This window comes from Procambarus clarkii, chromosome 32, assembly GCF_040958095.1.
Source record: "Procambarus clarkii isolate CNS0578487 chromosome 32, FALCON_Pclarkii_2.0, whole genome shotgun sequence".
NCBI classification, from domain to species: Eukaryota; Metazoa; Arthropoda; class Malacostraca; order Decapoda; family Cambaridae; genus Procambarus; species Procambarus clarkii.
In genome coordinates, this window is record NC_091181.1 from 20,267,372 (window position 1) to 20,289,115 (window position 21,744).

Below are 21,744 nucleotides of genomic sequence, written 5' to 3' on the forward strand. Positions count from 1 at the left end.
ATGTACGAAAGATTGAGAAAATTCGTGTTAGAATTATTAATCTTACTTTTTCGGTCATATTTAATAATATATGTCTACAGGAAAGACTGCTACCAAAATATACTAATATATATATATATATATATATATATATATATATATATATATATATATATATATATATATATATATATGTCGTACCTAGTAGCCAGAACTCACTTCTCAGCCTACTATGCATGGCCCGATTTGCCTAATAAGCCTAGTTTTCATGAATTAATGTTTTTACGACAACCTAACCTACCTAACCTAACCTAACCTAACCTAACCTATAAAGATAGGTTAGGTTAGGTTAGGTAGGGTTGGTTAGGTTCGATCATATATCTACGTTAATTTTAACTCCAATAAAAAAAAATTGACCTCATACATAATGAAATGGGTAGCTTTATCATTTCATAAGAAAAAAATTAGAGAAAATATATTAATTCAGTAAAACTTGGCTTATTAGGCAAATCGGGCCTCGCATAGTAGGCTGAGAAGTGAGTTCTGGCTACTAGGTACGACATATATATATATATATATATATATATATATATATATATATATATATATATATATTATTAAATATGACCGAAAAAGTAAGATTAATAATTCTAACACGAATTTTCTCGATCTTTCGTACATTACGCTTCACTGTTGGAGGTAAATCAAAAATCAATTCTCCAAAATTCATTTTTATTTCTAGTCTGACGCGACACTTGAGCGCGTTTCGTAAGACTTATTACATTTTCAAAGACTTTAGTTTACACATACACAACTGAATAGAACTTACACATCTTCGATTTGTTTATATCTACATTTGAGTGAGGTGAATGGGGTGAGGTGGTATTAATAGGGTATTAAATTCATAAACACAAGACAGAACACGAAACAATGGGTATTGAATGGAAGTGATTGTAAAAAGTCTATTGGTCCATATTTCTTGATGCTTCTATATTGAAGCGGAGTCTTGAGGTGGGTAGAATATAGTTGTGCATTAATTGGCTGTTGATTGCTGGTGCTGACTTCTTAATGTGTAGTGCCTCGCAGACGTCAAGCCGCCTGCTATCGCTGTATCTATCGATGATTTCTGTGTTGTTTACTAGGATTTCTCTGGCGATGGTTTGGTTGTGGGAAGAGATTATATGTTCCTTAATGGAGCCCTGTTGCTTATGCATCGTTAAACGCCTAGAAAGAGATGTTGTTGTCTTGCCTATATACTGGGTTTTTTGGAGCTTACAGTCCCCAAGAGGGCATTTGAAGGCATAGACAACGTTGGTCTCTTTTAAAGCGTTCTGCTTTGAGTCTGGAGAGTTAATCATGAGTAAGCTGGCCGTTTTTCTGGTTTTATAGTAAATCGTCAGTTGTATCCTCTGATTTTTGTCTGTAGGGATAACGTTTGTATTAACAATATCTTTCAGGACCCTTTCCTCCGTTTTATGAGCTGTGGAAAAGAAGTTCCTGTAAAATAGTCTAATAGGGGGTATAGGCGTTGTGTTAGTTGTCTCTTCAGAGGTTGCATGGCGTTTCACTTTCCTTCTTATGATGTCTTCGATGAAACCATTGGAGAAGCCGTTGTTGACTAGGACCTGCCTTACCCTACAGAGTTCTTCGTCGACTTGCTTCCATTCTGAGCTGTGGCTGAGAGCACGGTCGACATAAGCGTTAACAACACTCCTCTTGTACCTGTCTGGGCAGTCGCTGTTGGCATTTAGGCACATTCCTATGTTCGTTTCCTTAGTGTAGACTGCAGTGTGGAAACCTCCGCTCTTTTCCATGACTGTTACATCTAGAAAGGGCAGCTTCCCATCCTTTTCCATCTCGTAAGTGAAACGCAGCACGGAACTCTGCTCAAATGCCTCCTTCAGCTCCTGCAGATGTCTGACATCAGGTACCTGTGTAAAAATGTCGTCAACATACCTGTAGTATATGGCCGGTTTCAAGTTCATGTCGACTAAGACTTTTTGCTCGATGGTACCCATGTAGAAGTTTTGCAAACAGGACACCTAGGGGAGAACCCATGGCGACCCCATCTACTTGCTTATACATGTGCCCATCCGGGCTCAAGAAGGGTGCCTTGGAGTAGTTTCCTTAGAATATTTTCTGGTATGTCAAGAGGAGCACAGGCCGGATCACGATACACTCTGTCGGCTATCATCCCGATTGTTTCGTCCACAGGTACGTTGGTAAACAGTGATTCTACGTCCAACGAGGCTCTTATCCCTGTGGCCCGTGTGCCCCGCAGTAAGTCAACAAATTCCTTTGGAGACTTCAGGCTGAAGGCGCAAGGGACATAAGAAATCAGCAGGCCATTGAGTCGCTTCACCAGTCTGTACGTGGGTGTGGGTATCTGACTAATGATTGGCCGAAGTGGGTTTCCAGGCTTGTGTGTCTTGACATTTCCATACACATATCCAGGTTTATATTCCCCAATAATCTTTGGCAGGTGGAGTCCGGATTTCTTGGCGTTCACATTTCGTTTATTTCTAGTCTAGTTTTTGTACTAGACTAGAAATAAAAATGAATTTTAGAGAATTGATTTTTGAATTACCACCAACAGTGAAAAGAAACGTACGAAAGATCGAGAAAATTCGTGTTAGAATTATTAATCTTACTTTTTCGGTCATATTTAATAATATATGTCTACAGGAAAGACTGCTACCAAAATATACTAATATATATATATATATATATATATATATATATATATTTATATATATATATATATATATATATATATATATATATATATATATATATATATATATATATATATATATATATATATATATACAGTGGTACCTCGGAATACGAGTAATTACCTAAGTGTAATTACCTAAGTGTAGTTACAGGATGAGAGCTACGCTCGTGGTGTCCCGTCTTCCCAGCACTCTTTGTCATATAATGCTTTGAAACTACTGATGGTCTTGGCCTCCACCACCTTCTCACTTAACTTGTTCCAACCGTCTACCACTCTGTGAAAGTGAATTTTCTTATATTTCTTCGGCATCTGTGTTTAGCTAGTTTAAATCTATAACCTCTTGTTCTTGAAGTGCCAGGTCTCAGGAAATCTTCCCTATCGATTTTATCAATTCCTGTTACTATTTTGTATGTAGTGATCATATCACCTCTTTTTCTTGTCTTCCAGTTTTGGCATATTTAATACCTCTAACCTCTCCTCATAGCACTTGCCCTTCAGTTCTGGGAGCCACTTAGTAGCATGTCTTTGCACCTTTTCCAGTTTGTTGATGTGCTTCTTAAGATATGGGCACCACACAACTGCTGCATATTCTAGCTTTGGCCTAACAAAAGTCGTGAACAATTTCTTTAGTATATCGCCATCCATGTATTTAAAAGCAATTCTGAAGTTAGAAAGCGTGGCATAGGCTCCTCGCACAATATGCTTTATGTGGTCCTCAGGTGATAGTTTTCTATCTAGAACCACCCCTAGATCTCTTTCTTTATCAGAATTCTTTAAGGATTTCTCACATAATATATAGATTGTATGGGGTCTATGTTCTCCTATTCCACATTCCATAACATGGCATTTATTAATATTAAATTCCATTTGCCAAGTGGTGCTCCATATACTTATTTTGTCCAGGTCCTCTTGAAGGGCATGACAATCATCTAAGTTTCTTATCCTTCCTATTATATTAGCATTATCAGCAAACATGTTCATATAATTCTGTATACCAACTGGTAGATCATTTATGTAGACAATAAACATCACTGGTGCAAGAACTGAGCCCTGTGGTACTCCACTTGTGACATTTCTCCAGTCCGATACATTGCCTCTGATTACTGCTCTCATTTTTCTATCAGTCAGAAAATTTTTCATCCATGTTAAAAGCTTACCTGTCACCCCTCCAATATTTTCCAGTTTCCAGAACAACCTCTTATGTGGAACTCTGTCGAAGGCGTTTATTAGGTCCAGATAGATGCAGTCAACCCAACCATCTCTTTCCTGTAATATCTCTGTGGCTCGATCATAGAAACTGAGTAAATTCGATACACAGGATCGTCCAGATCTAAAACCATACTGTCTGTAATTACCTAAGTGTAATTACCTGTGTGTGTGTATATTATTTATATATATATATATATATATATATATATATATATATATATATATATATATATATATATATAATGCACAGACTACCCTATTCCAGTAGCTGAAGTTTATAACTTTTTAGACACTCAACCCACCAGGAGACTCGAACACTGGCCAACAAGGTGGCAGTTGCATGCTGTATCCACTACGCTATACTTCAAAGCCATGGCGATGAGATAGTGTGGGACCTCGGATGCTCTTTCATCGGTTCCTGTTATATGGGAAAACTCAGTGCCAAATGCTTAATGCACAGACTACCCTATTCCAGTAGCTGAAGTTTATAACTTTTTAGACACTCAACCCACCAGGAGACTCGAACACTGGCCAACAAGGTGGCAGTTGCATGCTGTATCCACTACGCTATACTTCAAAGCCATGGCGATGAGATAGTGTGGGACCTCGGATGCTCTTTCATCGGTTCCTGTTATATGGGAAAACTCAGTGCCAAATGCTTAATGCACAGACTACCCTATTCCAGTAGCTGAAGTTTATAACTTTTTAGACACTCAACCCACCAGGAGACTCGAACACTGGCCAACAAGGTGGCAGTTGCATGCTGTATCCACTACGCTATACTTCAAAGCCATGGCGATGAGATAGTGTGGGACCTCGGATGCTCTTTCATCGGTTCCTGTTATATGGGAAAACTCAGTGCCAAATGCTTAATGCACAGACTACCCTATTCCAGTAGCTGAAGTTTATAACTTTTTAGACACTCAACCCACCAGGAGACTCGAACACTGGCCAACAAGGTGGCAGTTGCATGCTGTATCCACTACGCTATACTTCAAAGCCATGGCGATGAGATAGTGTGGGACCTCGGATGCTCTTTCATCGGTTCCTGTTATATGGGAAAACTCAGTGCCAAATGCTTAATGCACAGACTACCCTATTCCAGTAGCTGAAGTTTATAACTTTTTAGACACTCAACCCACCAGGAGACTCGAACACTGGCCAACAAGGTGGCAGTTGCATGCTGTATCCACTACGCTATACTTCAAAGCCATGGCGATGAGATAGTGTGGGACCTCGGATGCTCTTTCATCGGTTCCTGTTATATGGGAAAACTCAGTGCCAAATGCTTAATGCACAGACTACCCTATTCCAGTAGCTGAAGTTTATAACTTTTTAGACACTCAACCCACCAGGAGACTCGAACACTGGCCAACAAGGTGGCAGTTGCATGCTGTATCCACTACGCTATACTTCAAAGCCATGGCGATGAGATAGTGTGGGACCTCGGATGCTCTTTCATCGGTTCCTGTTATATGGGAAAACTCAGTGCCAAATGCTTAATGCACAGACTACCCTATTCCAGTAGCTGAAGTTTATAACTTTTTAGACACTCAACCCACCAGGAGACTCGAACACTGGCCAACAAGGTGGCAGTTGCATGCTGTATCCACTACGCTATACTTCAAAGCCATGGCGATGAGATAGTGTGGGACCTCGGATGCTCTTTCATCGGTTCCTGTTATATGGGAAAACTCAGTGCCAAATGCTTAATGCACAGACTACCCTATTCCAGTAGCTGAAGTTTATAACTTTTTAGACACTCAACCCACCAGGAGACTCGAACACTGGCCAACAAGGTGGCAGTTGCATGCTGTATCCACTACGCTATACTTCAAAGCCATGGCGATGAGATAGTGTGGGACCTCGGATGCTCTTTCATCGGTTCCTGTTATATGGGAAAACTCAGTGCCAAATGCTTAATGCACAGACTATCCTATTCCAGTAGCTGAAGTTTATAACTTTTTAGACACTCAACCCACCAGGAGACTCGAACACTGGCCAACAAGGTGGCAGTTGCATGCTGTATCCACTACGCTATACTTCAAAGCCATGGCGATGAGATAGTGTGGGACCTCGGATGCTCTTTCATCGGTTCCTGTTATATGGGAAAACTCAGTGCCAAATGCTTAATGCACAGACTACCCTATTCCAGTAGCTGAAGTTTATAACTTTTTAGACACTCAACCCACCAGGAGACTCGAACACTGGCCAACAAGGTGGCAGTTGCATGCTGTATCCACTACGCTATACTTCAAAGCCATGGCGATGAGATAGTGTGGGACCTCGGATGCTCTTTCATCGGTTCCTGTTATATGGGAAAACTCAGTGCCAAATGCTTAATGCACAGACTACCCTATTCCAGTAGCTGAAGTTTATAACTTTTTAGACACTCAACCCACCAGGAGACTCGAACACTGGCCAACAAGGTGGCAGTTGCATGCTGTATCCACTACGCTATACTTCAAAGCCATGGCGATGAGATAGTGTGGGACCTCGGATGCTCTTTCATCGGTTCCTGTTATATGGGAAAACTCAGTGCCAAATGCTTAATGCACAGACTACCCTATTCCAGTAGCTGAAGTTTATAACTTTTTAGACACTCAACCCACCAGGAGACTCGAACACTGGCCAACAAGGTGGCAGTTGCATGCTGTATCCACTACGCTATACTTCAAAGCCATGGCGCCCATATAACAGGAACCGATGAAAGAGCATCCGAGGTCCCACACTATCTCATCGCCATGGCTTTGAAGTATAGCGTAGTGGATACAGCATGCAACTGCCACCTTGTTGGCCAGTGTTCGAGTCTCCTGGTGGGTTGAGTGTCTAAAAAGTTATAAACTTCAGCTACTGGAATAGGGTAGTCTGTGCATTAAGCATTTGGCACTGAGTTTTCCCATATAACAGGAACCGATGAAAGAGCATCCGAGGTCCCACACTATCTCATCGCCATGGCTTTGAAGTATAGCGTAGTGGATACAGCATGCAACTGCCACCTTGTTGGCCAGTGTTCGAGTCTCCTGGTGGGTTGAGTGTCTAAAAAGTTATAAACTTCAGCTACTGGAATAGGGTAGTCTGTGCATTAAGCATTTGGCACTGAGTTTTCCCATATAACAGGAACCGATGAAAGAGCATCCGAGGTCCCACACTATCTCATCGCCATGGCTTTGAAGTATAGCGTAGTGGATACAGCATGCAACTGCCACCTTGTTGGCCAGTGTTCGAGTCTCCTGGTGGGTTGAGTGTCTAAAAAGTTATAAACTTCAGCTACTGGAATAGGGTAGTCTGTGCATTAAGCATTTGGCACTGAGTTTTCCCATATAACAGGAACCGATGAAAGAGCATCCGAGGTCCCACACTATCTCATCGCCATGGCTTTGAAGTATAGCGTAGTGGATACAGCATGCAACTGCCACCTTGTTGGCCAGTGTTCGAGTCTCCTGGTGGGTTGAGTGTCTAAAAAGTTATAAACTTCAGCTACTGGAATAGGGTAGTCTGTGCATTAAGCATTTGGCACTGAGTTTTCCCATATAACAGGAACCGATGAAAGAGCATCCGAGGTCCCACACTATCTCATCGCCATGGCTTTGAAGTATAGCGTAGTGGATACAGCATGCAACTGCCACCTTGTTGGCCAGTGTTCGAGTCTCCTGGTGGGTTGAGTGTCTAAAAAGTTATAAACTTCAGCTACTGGAATAGGGTAGTCTGTGCATTAAGCATTTGGCACTGAGTTTTCCCATATAACAGGAACCGATGAAAGAGCATCCGAGGTCCCACACTATCTCATCGCCATGGCTTTGAAGTATAGCGTAGTGGATACAGCATGCAACTGCCACCTTGTTGGCCAGTGTTCGAGTCTCCTGGTGGGTTGAGTGTCTAAAAAGTTATAAACTTCAGCTACTGGAATAGGGTAGTCTGTGCATTAAGCATTTGGCACTGAGTTTTCCCATATAACAGGAACCGATGAAAGAGCATCCGAGGTCCCACACTATCTCATCGCCATGGCTTTGAAGTATAGCGTAGTGGATACAGCATGCAACTGCCACCTTGTTGGCCAGTGTTCGAGTCTCCTGGTGGGTTGAGTGTCTAAAAAGTTATAAACTTCAGCTACTGGAATAGGGTAGTCTGTGCATTAAGCATTTGGCACTGAGTTTTCCCATATAACAGGAACCGATGAAAGAGCATCCGAGGTCCCACACTATCTCATCGCCATGGCTTTGAAGTATAGCGTAGTGGATACAGCATGCAACTGCCACCTTGTTGGCCAGTGTTCGAGTCTCCTGGTGGGTTGAGTGTCTAAAAAGTTATAAACTTCAGCTACTGGAATAGGGTAGTCTGTGCATTAAGCATTTGGCACTGAGTTTTCCCATATAACAGGAACCGATGAAAGAGCATCCGAGGTCCCACACTATCTCATCGCCATGGCTTTGAAGTATAGCGTAGTGGATACAGCATGCAACTGCCACCTTGTTGGCCAGTGTTCGAGTCTCCTGGTGGGTTGAGTGTCTAAAAAGTTATAAACTTCAGCTACTGGAATAGGGTAGTCTGTGCATTAAGCATTTGGCACTGAGTTTTCCCATATAACAGGAACCGATGAAAGAGCATCCGAGGTCCCACACTATCTCATCGCCATGGCTTTGAAGTATAGCGTAGTGGATACAGCATGCAACTGCCACCTTGTTGGCCAGTGTTCGAGTCTCCTGGTGGGTTGAGTGTCTAAAAAGTTATAAACTTCAGCTACTGGAATAGGGTAGTCTGTGCATTAAGCATTTGGCACTGAGTTTTCCCATATAACAGGAACCGATGAAAGAGCATCCGAGGTCCCACACTATCTCATCGCCATGGCTTTGAAGTATAGCGTAGTGGATACAGCATGCAACTGCCACCTTGTTGGCCAGTGTTCGAGTCTCCTGGTGGGTTGAGTGTCTAAAAAGTTATATATATATATATATATATATATATATATATATATATATATATATATATATATATATATATATATATATATATATATATATATATATATATATATATATATATATATATATATATATATATATATATATATATATATATATATATATATATATATATATATATATATATATATATATATATATATATATATATATATATATATATATATATATATATATATATATATATATATATATATATATATATATATATATATATATATATATATATATATATATATATATATATATATATATATATATATATATATATATATATATATATATATATATATATATATATATATATATATATATATATATATATATATATATATATATATATATATATATATATATATATATATATATATATATATATATATATATATATATATATATATATATATATATATATATATATATATATATATATATATATATATATATATATATATATATATATATATATATATATATATATATATATATATATATATATATATATATATATATATATATATATATATATATATATATATATATATATATATATATATATATATATATATATATATATATATATATATATATATATATATATATATATATATATATATATATATATATATATATATATATATATATATATATATATATATATATATATATATATATATATATATATATATATATATATATATATATATATATATATATATATATATATATATATATATATATATATATATATATATATATATATATATATATATATATATATATATATATATATATATATATATATATATATATATATATATATATATATATATATATATATATATATATATATATATATATATATATATATATATATATATATATATATATATATATATATATATATATATATATATATATATATATATGTCGTACCTAGTAGCCAGAACGCACTTCTCAGCCTACTTTGCAAGGCCCGATTTGCCTAATAAGCCAAGTTTTCATGAATTAATTGTTTTTCGACTACCTAACCTACCTAACCTAACCTAACCTAACTTTTTCGGCTACCTAACCTAACCTAACCTATAAAGATAGGTTAGGTTAGTTTAGGTAGGGTTAGTTAGGTTCGGTCATATATCTACGTTAATTTTAACTCCAATAAAAAAAAATTGACCTCATACATAATGAAATGGGTAGATTTATCATTTCATAAGAAAAAAATTAGAGAAAATATAATAATTTAGGAAAACTTGGCTTATTAGGCAAATCGGGCCTTGCATAGTAGGCCGAGAAGTGCATTCTGGCTACTAGGTACGACATATTATATATATATATATATATATATATATATATATATATATATATATATATATAAAATGTCCAAAAATATATAATGCCTTCGGCCCGAACCACTATGTGTGCTAGTGCCTTTACAAGGATTTAATAATATGAATACTATGTACTTTCTTAAACTCAATGTACCTTCTTGTATAGAAATAAATAAATAATTAAAAATAAAAGAATGTAAGAACACTATTGTTATGTACTCTCTCAACCAAATGTATCTTCTTGTATGTATGTAAATAAATAAATAAATACTCTCACCCATATGGTGCTAATTAGGCCACATGTCATCACCCAGTGCCCAGCACCATTGAATATCATGTTCATATACTTTTCACTGCTCAATATGGTTATAATGGAGTATAACATGTAAACCAATCATCAATTGAAACATTATCATGTGTTATGTGAATTACGTGATTTATCGAGTTTTTCACCTGTGCTCTTGTAAATAAAGAGAAGCAAGTAATTACCTAAGTGTAGTTACAGGATGAGAGCTACGCTTGTGGTGTCCCGTCTTCCCAGCACTCTTTGTCACATAACGTTTTGAAACTACTGACGGTCTTGGCCTCCTCCACCTTCTCACCTAACTTGTTCCAACCGTCTACCACTCTGATTGGGAAAGTGAATTTTCTTATATTTCTTTGGCATCTGTGTTTAGCTAGTTTAAATCTATGACCTCTTGTTCTTAAAGTTCCAGGTGATAAACAATCAGTGAAACATCCAAGAATAACACAGGAAGCATCAGCAAAGTCGGACACTGTATGTTGACAGATGCCAGACACAGCCACCATGCACCTTCTAGAGCATCTCCATCCAGTGAAACTATTAATATTCACTTATTTTCATGCATACAAATTAATAATTCAATAATGAAAATTAATGTTTTAAAATTTTTGTATTTTTTGTTGTTTGCGCATATACATATACGCTGTCCAAGGGTTAATATAAAGAAATATATGCTATGTGACCTCTAAAGGAATACATTTCCAAGCTTTCCTTCCATGTGAGATAAGACAAATCAGAAGATAAATGAGTTTTATCAATCACTGAGTTAATGAAAATAAGCAGAATATATGAGTAATCATGAAAAGATCTCATATGAAAAACATTAAGAGGCAGGTTATTGTGCTGCAAAACCATACCCTGTACCACAGTACTTAACAACATCGTGTTAGAGGCAGCACTTATTCACAAATGGGAAGTAATATTGGAGGGTACCTGCAGTATCTATAACGACTCCTCCAGCTTCCTGTACCAATAGAGAACCTGCAGCTATGTCCCAGCAGTGGACACCCAAGGTATAGTTGGCATCTGCTGCACCCAGAGCCACATAAGCCATATGTAAGGCTGCACAGCCCATGGTGCGGCACCTTCACATGACACACCACATTATTTTTCTATAGCTTGTTTTGATATGTTTTTGGTAATAGTACTTAAATTGCATACTTAAGTTAATTAAATAAAGGACTGGACAAGAATATGAATATCATAGGAAACAATATAATCAATTAACAAAACTACATATTATATAATTATATACAGTAATCAAAATATTCACAATAAACATGCTACTTTGTATTATGTAATTTGAAGTCATGAAAGTTAAATATTTAAAATCAAATTTGAATGCAGAGGAGGATAGCAATTAATGAGGCTTACCCATGGACTTTAGTCATTAGTGTTGTAATATTGGTGATGACAGTATCAACTTTTTCAGGGTCACGACTTGTTCCCATTTCAGAGAAAACAAGAGCTTGGCCCAAATCTGAAAGGAAAGCACCAGTAGATCATATGTATTACTGAAAAGGAATAAAGAAAATAATATGGGAGAGTGAGAGAACAAGGGAGAAAAAACCAATGCTGAATGTAATGAAATGCTAATTTCTAGGTGAGCCCTGGAGGCTCCCAGAAGCTATTATACATTGTACTACTTAGTGCCATCAGTCACAGAGTTCTATTTGCTTACCGGGGACCACGAGCCTGAACCTGGACCCTTCAGAAAGGCACACAGGGAGCAATAGTCTATGATCACTTTACATTTAAAGGTTATAATCTTTGCCATCACCTAGGGAAAGCACTCAGAAAGATAGAGGAATCAAAACAAACCACTGTATGGTTAAAAATGAGACCGCAGCCCCCTCCCCCCCCCCCAAAAAAAAAGTTGATTGTAATGAATGAAATGCCAGTTTGTGGGTGAGCCGCGGAGTCTCCATGAAACTATCCCACTGATATAGTGCTATACAGAGCACCACTTGGTTTCCGAACTTTAGTTATCCGAAACTTCCAGTTTCCCGATTGGGGTTGGGGAGTCATGCTACCCGAACAAAGTTCGGGAAGGAAGGGGTCCGCCAAGGGTCACCCAGGCCTGTGGTGGTGGGTGGGAGATGGTTCAGTTTCCCCACTGTGACTTCACAGATTCACGGCCTATTATTCCTATTATTTTGAATTGCCATAAGGCTGGAATGTTCATTCTGTGCTTTTGTTTTACATATCTGCACAATCAAGAAACATCTGTGCACCATGTCGGCTCCAAATGCACGCATTGTGTCAATGACGGCTGACTGGTGGGTGGGTGGATGGGAGAGCTTAGGTGGGAGGCAGTATGAGAGAGGGGGAGAATAAGTCAGAAAGGGAGGGAGAGATGCTAGGAGGGAGGGGGAGGTAGGGAGAGATGCTATAGGAGGTAGGCAGGAAGGGAGGGAAGTAGTGAGAATTAGGGAGGGAGGGAAAGGCAGGCAGGCAGGCAGGCAGGCAGGCAGGCAGGCAGGCAGGCAGGCAGGCAGGCAGGCAGGCAGGCAGGCAGGCAGGCAGGCAGGCAGGCAGGCTGGCTGGCAGGCAGGCAGGCAGGCTAGCAGGCTGGCTGGCAGGCTGGCAGGCTGGCAGGCTGGCAGGCAGGCTGGCTGGCTGGCTGGCTGGCTGGCTGGCTGGCTGGCTGGCTGGCTGGCTGGCTGGCTGGCTGGCTGGCTGGCTGGCAGGCAGGCTGGCTGGCTGGCAGGCAGGCAGGCTAGCAGGCTAGCAGGCAGGCAGGCAGGCTAGCAGGCAGGCAGGCTAGCAGGCAGGCAGGCAGGCAGGCAGGCAGGCAGGCAGGCAGGCAGGCAGGCAGGCAGGCAGGCAGGCAGGCAGGCAGGCAGGCAGGCAGGCAGGCTGGCTGGCAGGCTGGCTGGCAGGCTGGCTGGCAGGCAGGCTGGCAGGCAGGCTGGCAGGCTGGCTGGCAGGCTGGCTGGCAGGCTGGCTGGCAGGCTGGCTGGCAGGCTGGCTGGCAGGCAGGCTGGCAGGCTGGCTGGCAGGCTGGCTGGCAGGCTGGCTGGCCTGCCAGTGAGGTGAACCACGTGACCTTTGATAGAGAGTGTATGGGTTGGAGGGGGGGTGTCGGTGGTGGGGGAGGGACCAGCTGACTTCGTAAGCCTAACCATGCTCGACAAACCTGTGACCCAGATTTGTTTCTTAAATGTACATCATATATTTTTGGCAGGCTGGCAGGCAGGCTGGCAGGCAGGCAGGCAGGCTGGCAGGCAGGCAGGCAGGCAGGCAGAGAGGGAGGCAGACTGGATATGGCAGGCAGAGAGGGAGGCAGACTGGATATGGCAGGCAGAGAGGGAGGCAGACTGGATATGGCAGGCAGAGAGGGAGGCAGACTGGATATGGCAGGCAGAGAGGGAGGCAGACTGGATATGGCAGGCAGAGAGGGAGGCAGACTGGATATGGCAGGCTGGATGGCAGGCAGAGAGGGAGGCAGGCTGGATGGCAAGCAGAGGGAGGCAGGCTGGATGTCAGGCAGAGAGGGAGGCAGGCTGGATGGCAGGCAGAGGGAGGCAGGCTGGATGGCAGGCAGGCAGGGGGAGGCAGGCTGGATGGCAGGCAGGCAGGGGAAGGCAGGCTGGATGGCAGGCAGGCAGGGGAAGGCAGGCTGGATGACAGGCAGAGAGGGAGGCAGGCTGGATAGCAGGCAGAGAGGGAGGCAGGCTGGATGACAGGCAGAGAGGGAGGCAGGCTGGATGACAGGCAGAGAGGGAGGCAGGCTGGATGGCAGGCAGAGAGGGAGGCAGGCTGGATGGCAGGCTGGATGGCAGGCAGAGAGGGAGGCAGGCTGGATGACAGGCAGAGAGGGAGGCAGGCTGGATGGCAGGCAGAGAGGGAGGCAGGCTGGATGACAGGCAGAGAGGGAGGCAGGCTGGATGGCAGGCAGAGAGGGAGGCAGGCAGAGAGGGAGGCAGGCTGGATGACAGGCAGAGAGGGAGGCAGGCTGGATGACAGGCAGAGAGGGAGGCAGGCTGGATGACAGGCAGAGAGGGAGGCAGGCTAGATGGCAGGCAGAGAGGGAGGCAGGCTGGATGGCAGGCAGAGAGGGAGGCAGGCTGGATGGCAGGCAGAGAGGGAGGCAGGCTGGATGACAGGCAGAGAGGGAGGCAGGCTGGATGGCAGGCAGAGAGGGAGGCAGGGATAGTCATGTGGTTGAACCGTGTGACCTTGAAGAGAGTATGGGATGTTGGGGGGGGGGGTTGTTGGTGGTGGGGGTGGTGGGGGAGAGACCAGCTCACTCCCGAATTTTAAGCCTAATGCACTCGACCCGTTAGCAGGATGGAAGGGAAGGAGGCAGGCAGAGAGTGAGGCTGGCTGGCAGGCAGGGTAGCAGGCTGGCTGGCAGGCAGGGTAGCAGGCTGGCTGGCAGGCAGGGTAGCAGGCTGGCTGGCAGGCAGGGTAGCAGGCTGGCTGGCAGGCAGGCTGGCTGGCAGGCAGGCTAGCAGGCTGGCAGGATGTTCTGGCAGGCTAGCAGGATGTTCCTGCAGGCTGGCAGGATGTTCCTGCAGGCTGGCAGGCTGTTCCTGCAGGCTGGCAGGCTGTTCCTGCAGGCTGGCAGGCTGTTCCTGCAGGCTGGCAGGATGTTCTTGCAGGCTGGCAGGATGTTCTTGCAGGCTGGCAGACTGGCAGGATGTTCCTGCAGGCTGGCAGGCTGGCGGGAAACATCCAGAGGATGTTTGCCAGACGTGTTAATAATCAGCTAGGAACAATTAACACTTTCGCGCTCTTGGCGTTCAAAAAAAAATCATACCCCAGATGCTTTCGGCGCTTCGCGCACCTACGCGGTAAGACCGAAAAAGTGTACACTCTTTTGACTGTCCTGACAATAATTGAAGGTGCACGTATTTAAATTTGGTATCACTGTGTTCATAACAGTGAACATCACATAAGGATGCGTTCGATCGGCAACATATATAAAAACTACGTCGATTATACTCGTCGTGTCAATAATACAATTGTTTTACCACGATAATTCACTGCCACGCCGTTCTCTTTAATAAGCTGTTCAGCTATTAGAGAAAACGTAAATTTCATGGCAAACATTTGTAAACTATTCCCAAGTTGATCGGATAATAAATGGATTTTATACAAATATTTTTTCTCGTGACTCCCGAGAGGGGCACGCGTGCGGTGTGATTAATAATATTGGTGACAACGACGGTCTGCTGGAAAGCGTGAAAGTGTTAAGGACTTTTATAAAGCAGATTAGGACTTCACTTATTGGTGAGTACAAACAAAATACGGTCGCATTTATGCCATGAACCTGTCGATTTTTTCCCCTAGAGTTTTTTGTAAATTTTTCGTGTTTTTTTTTTTTTTTTTTTTTTTTTTACATTTCTAGTTTATTTTTGCCCTTTATTTCTTGTTTACGAACTTACATGTTAACCGACGGGTTTCGTCCCCAAGGGGTTCGGAAACCAAGTGGTGCTCTGTATTAGTTGGGGTTATTAGTCCCAGAGTTCTTGTTACCTACTGGGAACCAGAGCCAGAACCTGGACCCCTCAGTGAGGCACATGGAGCAATGGCCAATGGGCACTTTACATTTAAAGTATGTCATACTTGCCACTGACCAGGGAAGGACCCAGAAATGTAGGCGAATCACTGTCTGATTGGCTGAAAATTGCAAGCTATGTCCTCAGATAGCAAAAGAACTCCTCCAGAAAGAAAATAAACAAGCAACACTTCGTCCAACTAGCCCCACGCTCATTAGTGCTACCCCCTCCCACGGGAAGAGAGGGGCAGCCGACAGCCCACCAATTCAGTTCTGGAATGATGAAAGCCACCGACCAAAGGAAGGGAGTGTGTATGAGAGCCTCCGGGACTCACCTAGAAACTGGCATTTCATTACATTGACCATTGGATTTCTGTGGGGAGCCCGGTCGGCTCCCTGAAGCTAACTACCAACAGAGAAGGCAAACAAGCACATACCAGGGAGGCAGCAGCAACCTAGGTCTCAAAGCAAGGAAGAGACAGATGGAAGCGACAGGCGTCCCAATGCCACACAAGGCCCCAGAGGAACTAGAACATTCACTAAATACCTAGCGGCCTGGACCCTGTTCGACCTCCAAAACCCCTGCGCCCGAATATCGTCCCAAGACATATTACCAAAGACAGCCGAGAGAGCGGTATACTGATGAACATCATGGGCTTAAGGTTAGACCGCAGGCTGCCTACTCTTAATGACACTGTGGACAACCCGAGGATCACGAACCCTGGAACAGGGAACAAGGGAAATCGAATTAACCCAAAGCACATCCAATGACTCAAAACTGGTGGCCCGGAGGTAGCGGCATAAAGCAGCGACTGGACACAGAATGTGATGCACCCCGGCCTAACCAACCAGGCATCCACAACCAACGGTCTCCTTCAGAAGACCGCTATCTCATCCTTCACCAGAAAATACGGAGATGGTTGCAGACGAACAAAACGTCGACCAGGACCAAAGAAACAAAACCTCCAATGCCAGAGAAGGCATGAAACTCTTCAACCCCACCCCCAGAGGCCACGGCCAACAAATACAATGCCTTCCAAAAACAATCAGAAACTGAAGAGCCTACCACAAACCGAGAAGAAGAGAAAGAACACGGACCAATGATTAAGAAGGCACCAGCGGCACATGAACAGGCCGGAGGTTAACCCCTGAGAGGCGCTTCATGAAAAAAAAATCTTCTAAGACTGTTAAAATGTGTTCCTCTGATCGCAGGAAAAATAATAAAATAATCGTAGGCAACATATTTTAACCGCAATAGGGAGAGGAAGTCTGGCAAAATTGAGGAGTTGACAGAGTATGTGTCCCACGGCGGTCTGCTCCACTTGTACTGGCAGGCAGGAGTTGCACAAAGATATTAGAGTGGTTTTCAAATTTAATTCGTTCCCCAGAGAAGGTTCGAAAACCGAAACAAATTTTCCCATAAGAAATAATGTAAATTGAATTAATCCATTCCCCACACCCAAAAATATTAACTTAAAAATACATTTTATAAAGAATACTACTCATATTTTTCATACACAAAATAATCAGGTATAAATATAAACCCTAAATAAAATAAGTGAACATTTAACTGCACTTTACCTTTACTGAGGACTCTTGTTAGTGTAAGGGCGACGGTGAGGAGCGCGGGAGAAGCGGTGTTGGTGTAGGGGAGGGTGAGGAGGAGGGTGGAGGCGAGACCGTTCCCTGCTCGCCTTAAACGCTTTCATATCTGCATCACCAGTTCCAAATTTTCATTTCACTCATTTCACTGCCTCTGTTATATTTCAGTTAGTCAGTCACAAATGTCAGTCAAGCATTCACAGTCAAGCCAAGTTACAGGCAGTCAAGCATTCACAGTTGTGGTAGCAACCATTTAGGGGTCAGTCAACCATTCACAGTCAATCAGCCATTCACAGTCAATCCAGCTTTCACAGTCAATCAGCTATTTGATTAAATCAGCTATTCACAGTCAATCAGCTATTCACAGTCAATCAGCCATTCACAGTCAATCAGGCATTCACAGTCAATCAGCTATTCACAATCAATCAGCTATTCACAGTCAATCAGGCATTCGCCATCAATCGGGCTTTCACAGTCAATCAGCTATTCAGTCAATCAGCCATTCACAGTCAATCTGCCATTTACAGTCAATCAGCCATTCACAGTCAATCAGCTATTTAGTCAATCAGCTATTTAGTCAATCAGCTATTCACAGTCAATCAGGCATTCACCATCAATCAGGCTTTCACAGTCGCAACCAGTCTGATGTAAACAATTAGAGTTTAATGTCAAGCGCTCAGGAAGTCTGCCTCCCTGAGCGCTGTAGCAGCGCTCAGGGAGGCAGACTATTCCTTTAGATCAGCTGTAGCAACGAAGCTCACTATAATAACACTGTCCATATGGCTGGGAGGGGTACAGGTGGATGGGTGAGATGAGATGGAGGTTGAGGGGAGGGTGAGGGATGGGGGGATGGAGGTGTCATGTTCACAGAAAATGGTACCATCCGTTTTCTATGTGCTGCGAGTCAGACGCGAGCAGAAGGTAAACAAAGAGCGTACAGGACGCCCGCCAAGCTTGGTAGCTACTAGTCATGTAATCGTTTATAAGTATTAAAGTCAGTAACCAAGCAATGGCTTTATATCAACCCTACAACCAAGACTTCCTCAGCTACACACAAACACCGCACTGGCGACGAGGATGAACTGTGAACGCAGGTATTTGTTCAGCTTAAAACACAAGGAGAAGCATGCTGTCTCGCCCGGGAGGAAGAGGAGCTGTCTGTGAGCACCATACCTTGAGGTTACCTTGAGATGATTTCGGGGCTTTAGTGTCCCCGCGGCCCGGTCCTTGACCAGGCCTCCACCCCCAGGAAGCAGCCCGTGACAGCTGACTAACACCCAGGTACCTATTTTACTGCTCGGTAACAGGGGCATACGGTGAAAGAAACTCTGCCCATTCTTTCTCGCCGGCGCTCGGGATCGAACCCGGGACCACAGGATCACAAGTCCAGCGTGCTGTCCGCTCGGTCGACCATACTCGATGCTGTGTGCTAACCAATGCTGTGTGCTAACCAATGCTGTGTGCTAACCGATGCTGTGTGCTAACCAATGCTGTGTGCTAACCAATGCTGTGTGCTAACCAATGCTGTGTGCTAACCGATGCTGTGTGCTAACCGATGCTGTGTGCTAACCGATGCTGTGTGCTATCCAGTGCTGTGTGCTAACCCAAGCTATGTGCTAACCAATGCTATGTGCTGACTGAAGCTGTGTACTAAGGATTCTGCCGATGCCGTGTACGAAACGATGCTTTGATGCTGTATACAAAACCCGATGTTTTGTATACGAAACACGCTATGTGCTACAATTCTTCACGCTGTGAACTGACTGCTGTGCCAACTGCTGACAACTGCTGTACCAACTGCTGCCAACTGCTAACTACTGCTGTGCCAACTGCTGTGCTGCTGTGAGTAGGAACACATGTACACAAGGGCTAGGTAAGAAGTCAGTTGCTGCTGTATTGTGCACTGCTGTGAACTTTTGCATTAAAATGCTTGTGTGCTTTGCAAAATTAAAGTAACTACAGTGAATTCATAACTAACATATACAGTGCAGTAAGTGTTTAATATTCTGAGGAACATTTAAGTGATAAATGTACATTTATTCAGTAAAAATGGCAAATATACCTCAGTTTCCTGCATTTGATCCTGACTGTGACCAGACAAACCTGTCACAGAGGTGGATCAAATGGCTTAAAAGGTTTGAAAATTTGTTGATAGTTTCTGACATCAAAAGTGCTGAAAGAAAGCGTGCTTTTCTACTTCATTATGCAGGTGATCGAGTTTGTGACATCTATGATACACTGAAAGACACTGGTGATGCCAGAGATTATGACACTGCCAAAGCCAAATTAACAGAACATTTCAAACCAAGACAAAATACTGCAATGGAAATTATGCATTTCAGGAGAGCCAGACAACTCTCTAATGAAACCGTTGATCAATACCACACACGTCTGCAGGGTTTAGCAGCCCATTGTGAGTTTGCTGATGTTGACAAAGAAATCAAACAGCAAATAATTGAAACATGCACATCTACACGTCTCCGTCGAAGAGCTCTAGAACTTGTTGATGATGAAAGTTCTCTTACCAAGATACTGGATATGGCTCGTTTAATGGAAGATTCTGCACGTGATACTCGTGTCATGGAGTGCAGTGCCAACAACAGTTCTGTCACTGTTACTAACAGTGATGAGGTATGTAAGGTTCAGGGAGGACAGCGTAATCAAAGAAGATATCATGCCAAACCTAACAGTAAATTGAGCCGAGAATCACATCACACCTGGAGTCATGGAACAAGACTCCAGGAGTGGCAATCACAACAACTCACATCAGAGGGTGTCAACAATAAATGTTACAATTGTGGAAGAGACTACCCACACCAAGATAATGTTTGTCCTGCTCAAGGTAAGAAGTGCTATGAGTGTGGAAAACTAGGTCATTTTGGTGCTATGTGTCGTTCCGCACTAAAGAAACCACAGTTAGTGAATAAAAGCACTGTACGAGGATCAGTTCATAGGGGTCGAGGTAGTAAACACAATATTGCACATCATATCCAAAATGTTAATAATATACAAGACAACATTTCATTACAACCAGTCTCAGATGACAGTGAATGTGATTATACTTATGGAGTACAATCAATCACAGAATGGAATGATCTTCCAAACAACCCAGAGACTATAGTATACATTGCTGGTATTTGTCTCAAAGTTCTCATTGACACTGGATCAAACATCGACACCATTGCTGAATGTCACTATAAAAAATTTAAAAAACAGTTCCCAAAGCTTGAAAACTATAATGGCAAAGCCACTGCCTATGCTTCAAAGGTAGCCTTGCCAGCGATTGGAACTTTCACTGCAGAGATTAAGTCAAAGACTGCAATGCTCACTACTACATTCCATGTTGTTAGGAATGCAAAGGAGTCTCTACTCAGTTACAAGACTTCAACCAAATTGGGGCTACTTCAGCTTTCTAATGCTGTAGCAGTGGAATCTGCAAACAATGTTGATGGTACTGTTGCTGAATTTTCTGATAGATTTAAATCCATAGGTTGTTATACTGATAGCAAAGTACATCTGCATATCAACCCAGATGTAATTCCAGTTGCCCAACCACATCGCCGACAACCATTCCATACTCGCAAGAAAGTCGATGCCGAACTGGATAGGCTGATGGAACTAGATATCATTGAACCAGTAACAGGCCCAACACCATGGGTAAGCCCAATTGTCACTCCACCAAAGCCGAAGAATCCAGATGAGATACGCATTTGTGTGGACATGCGTGTTCCCAACAAGGCAATAATGCGTGAACGCCATCCTACACCCACTGTAGATGATATGATTTACCGCTTGAATGGTGCAACTGTATTTAGCAAGTTAGATTTAAACAAGAGCCATCATCAGCTTGAACTTGATGAGGAGAGTCGCTTCATCACAACGTTTACGACATATCGAGGTCTGTATAGGTACAAGCGCCTGAGTTTTGGTATTAACAGTGCTGCCGAGGTATTCCAGCACATCATCAGCCAGGTATTGCAAGATATACCTAATGTCAGTTCATAAAGGAGGTAATCCGTCAGACAAAAACAACTACAGACCAATATCGAACCTACCCATACTATCAAAAATATTTGAAAAAATTATCTACAAACAGC

General features: G+C 42.5%; 1 protein-coding gene across 9 annotated transcripts in view; it reads right to left on the minus strand.

Moving 5' to 3' along the window:
• The window catches only part of LOC138370587 (inositol monophosphatase 1), a 275,313-nt gene that overhangs the window by 185,692 nt on the left and 67,877 nt on the right, over positions 1–21,744 (minus strand). For 7 of the 9 annotated variants that reach the window (XR_011230154.1, XR_011230153.1, XM_069334999.1 and 4 more), the window contains exon 4: positions 11,914–12,019. Coding sequence is in view for 7 of the 9 variants with exons in the window: in XM_069334999.1 (XP_069191100.1) it covers positions 11,914–12,019 (106 nt within the window). In the remaining 2 variants the exon portion in view is untranslated. Of the gene's footprint in view, positions 1–10,733; positions 10,864–11,472; positions 11,625–11,913; positions 12,020–21,744 lie in introns of those variants that run through there. The other 2 variants (XM_069335003.1, XM_069335006.1) reach the window with 2 other exon arrangements.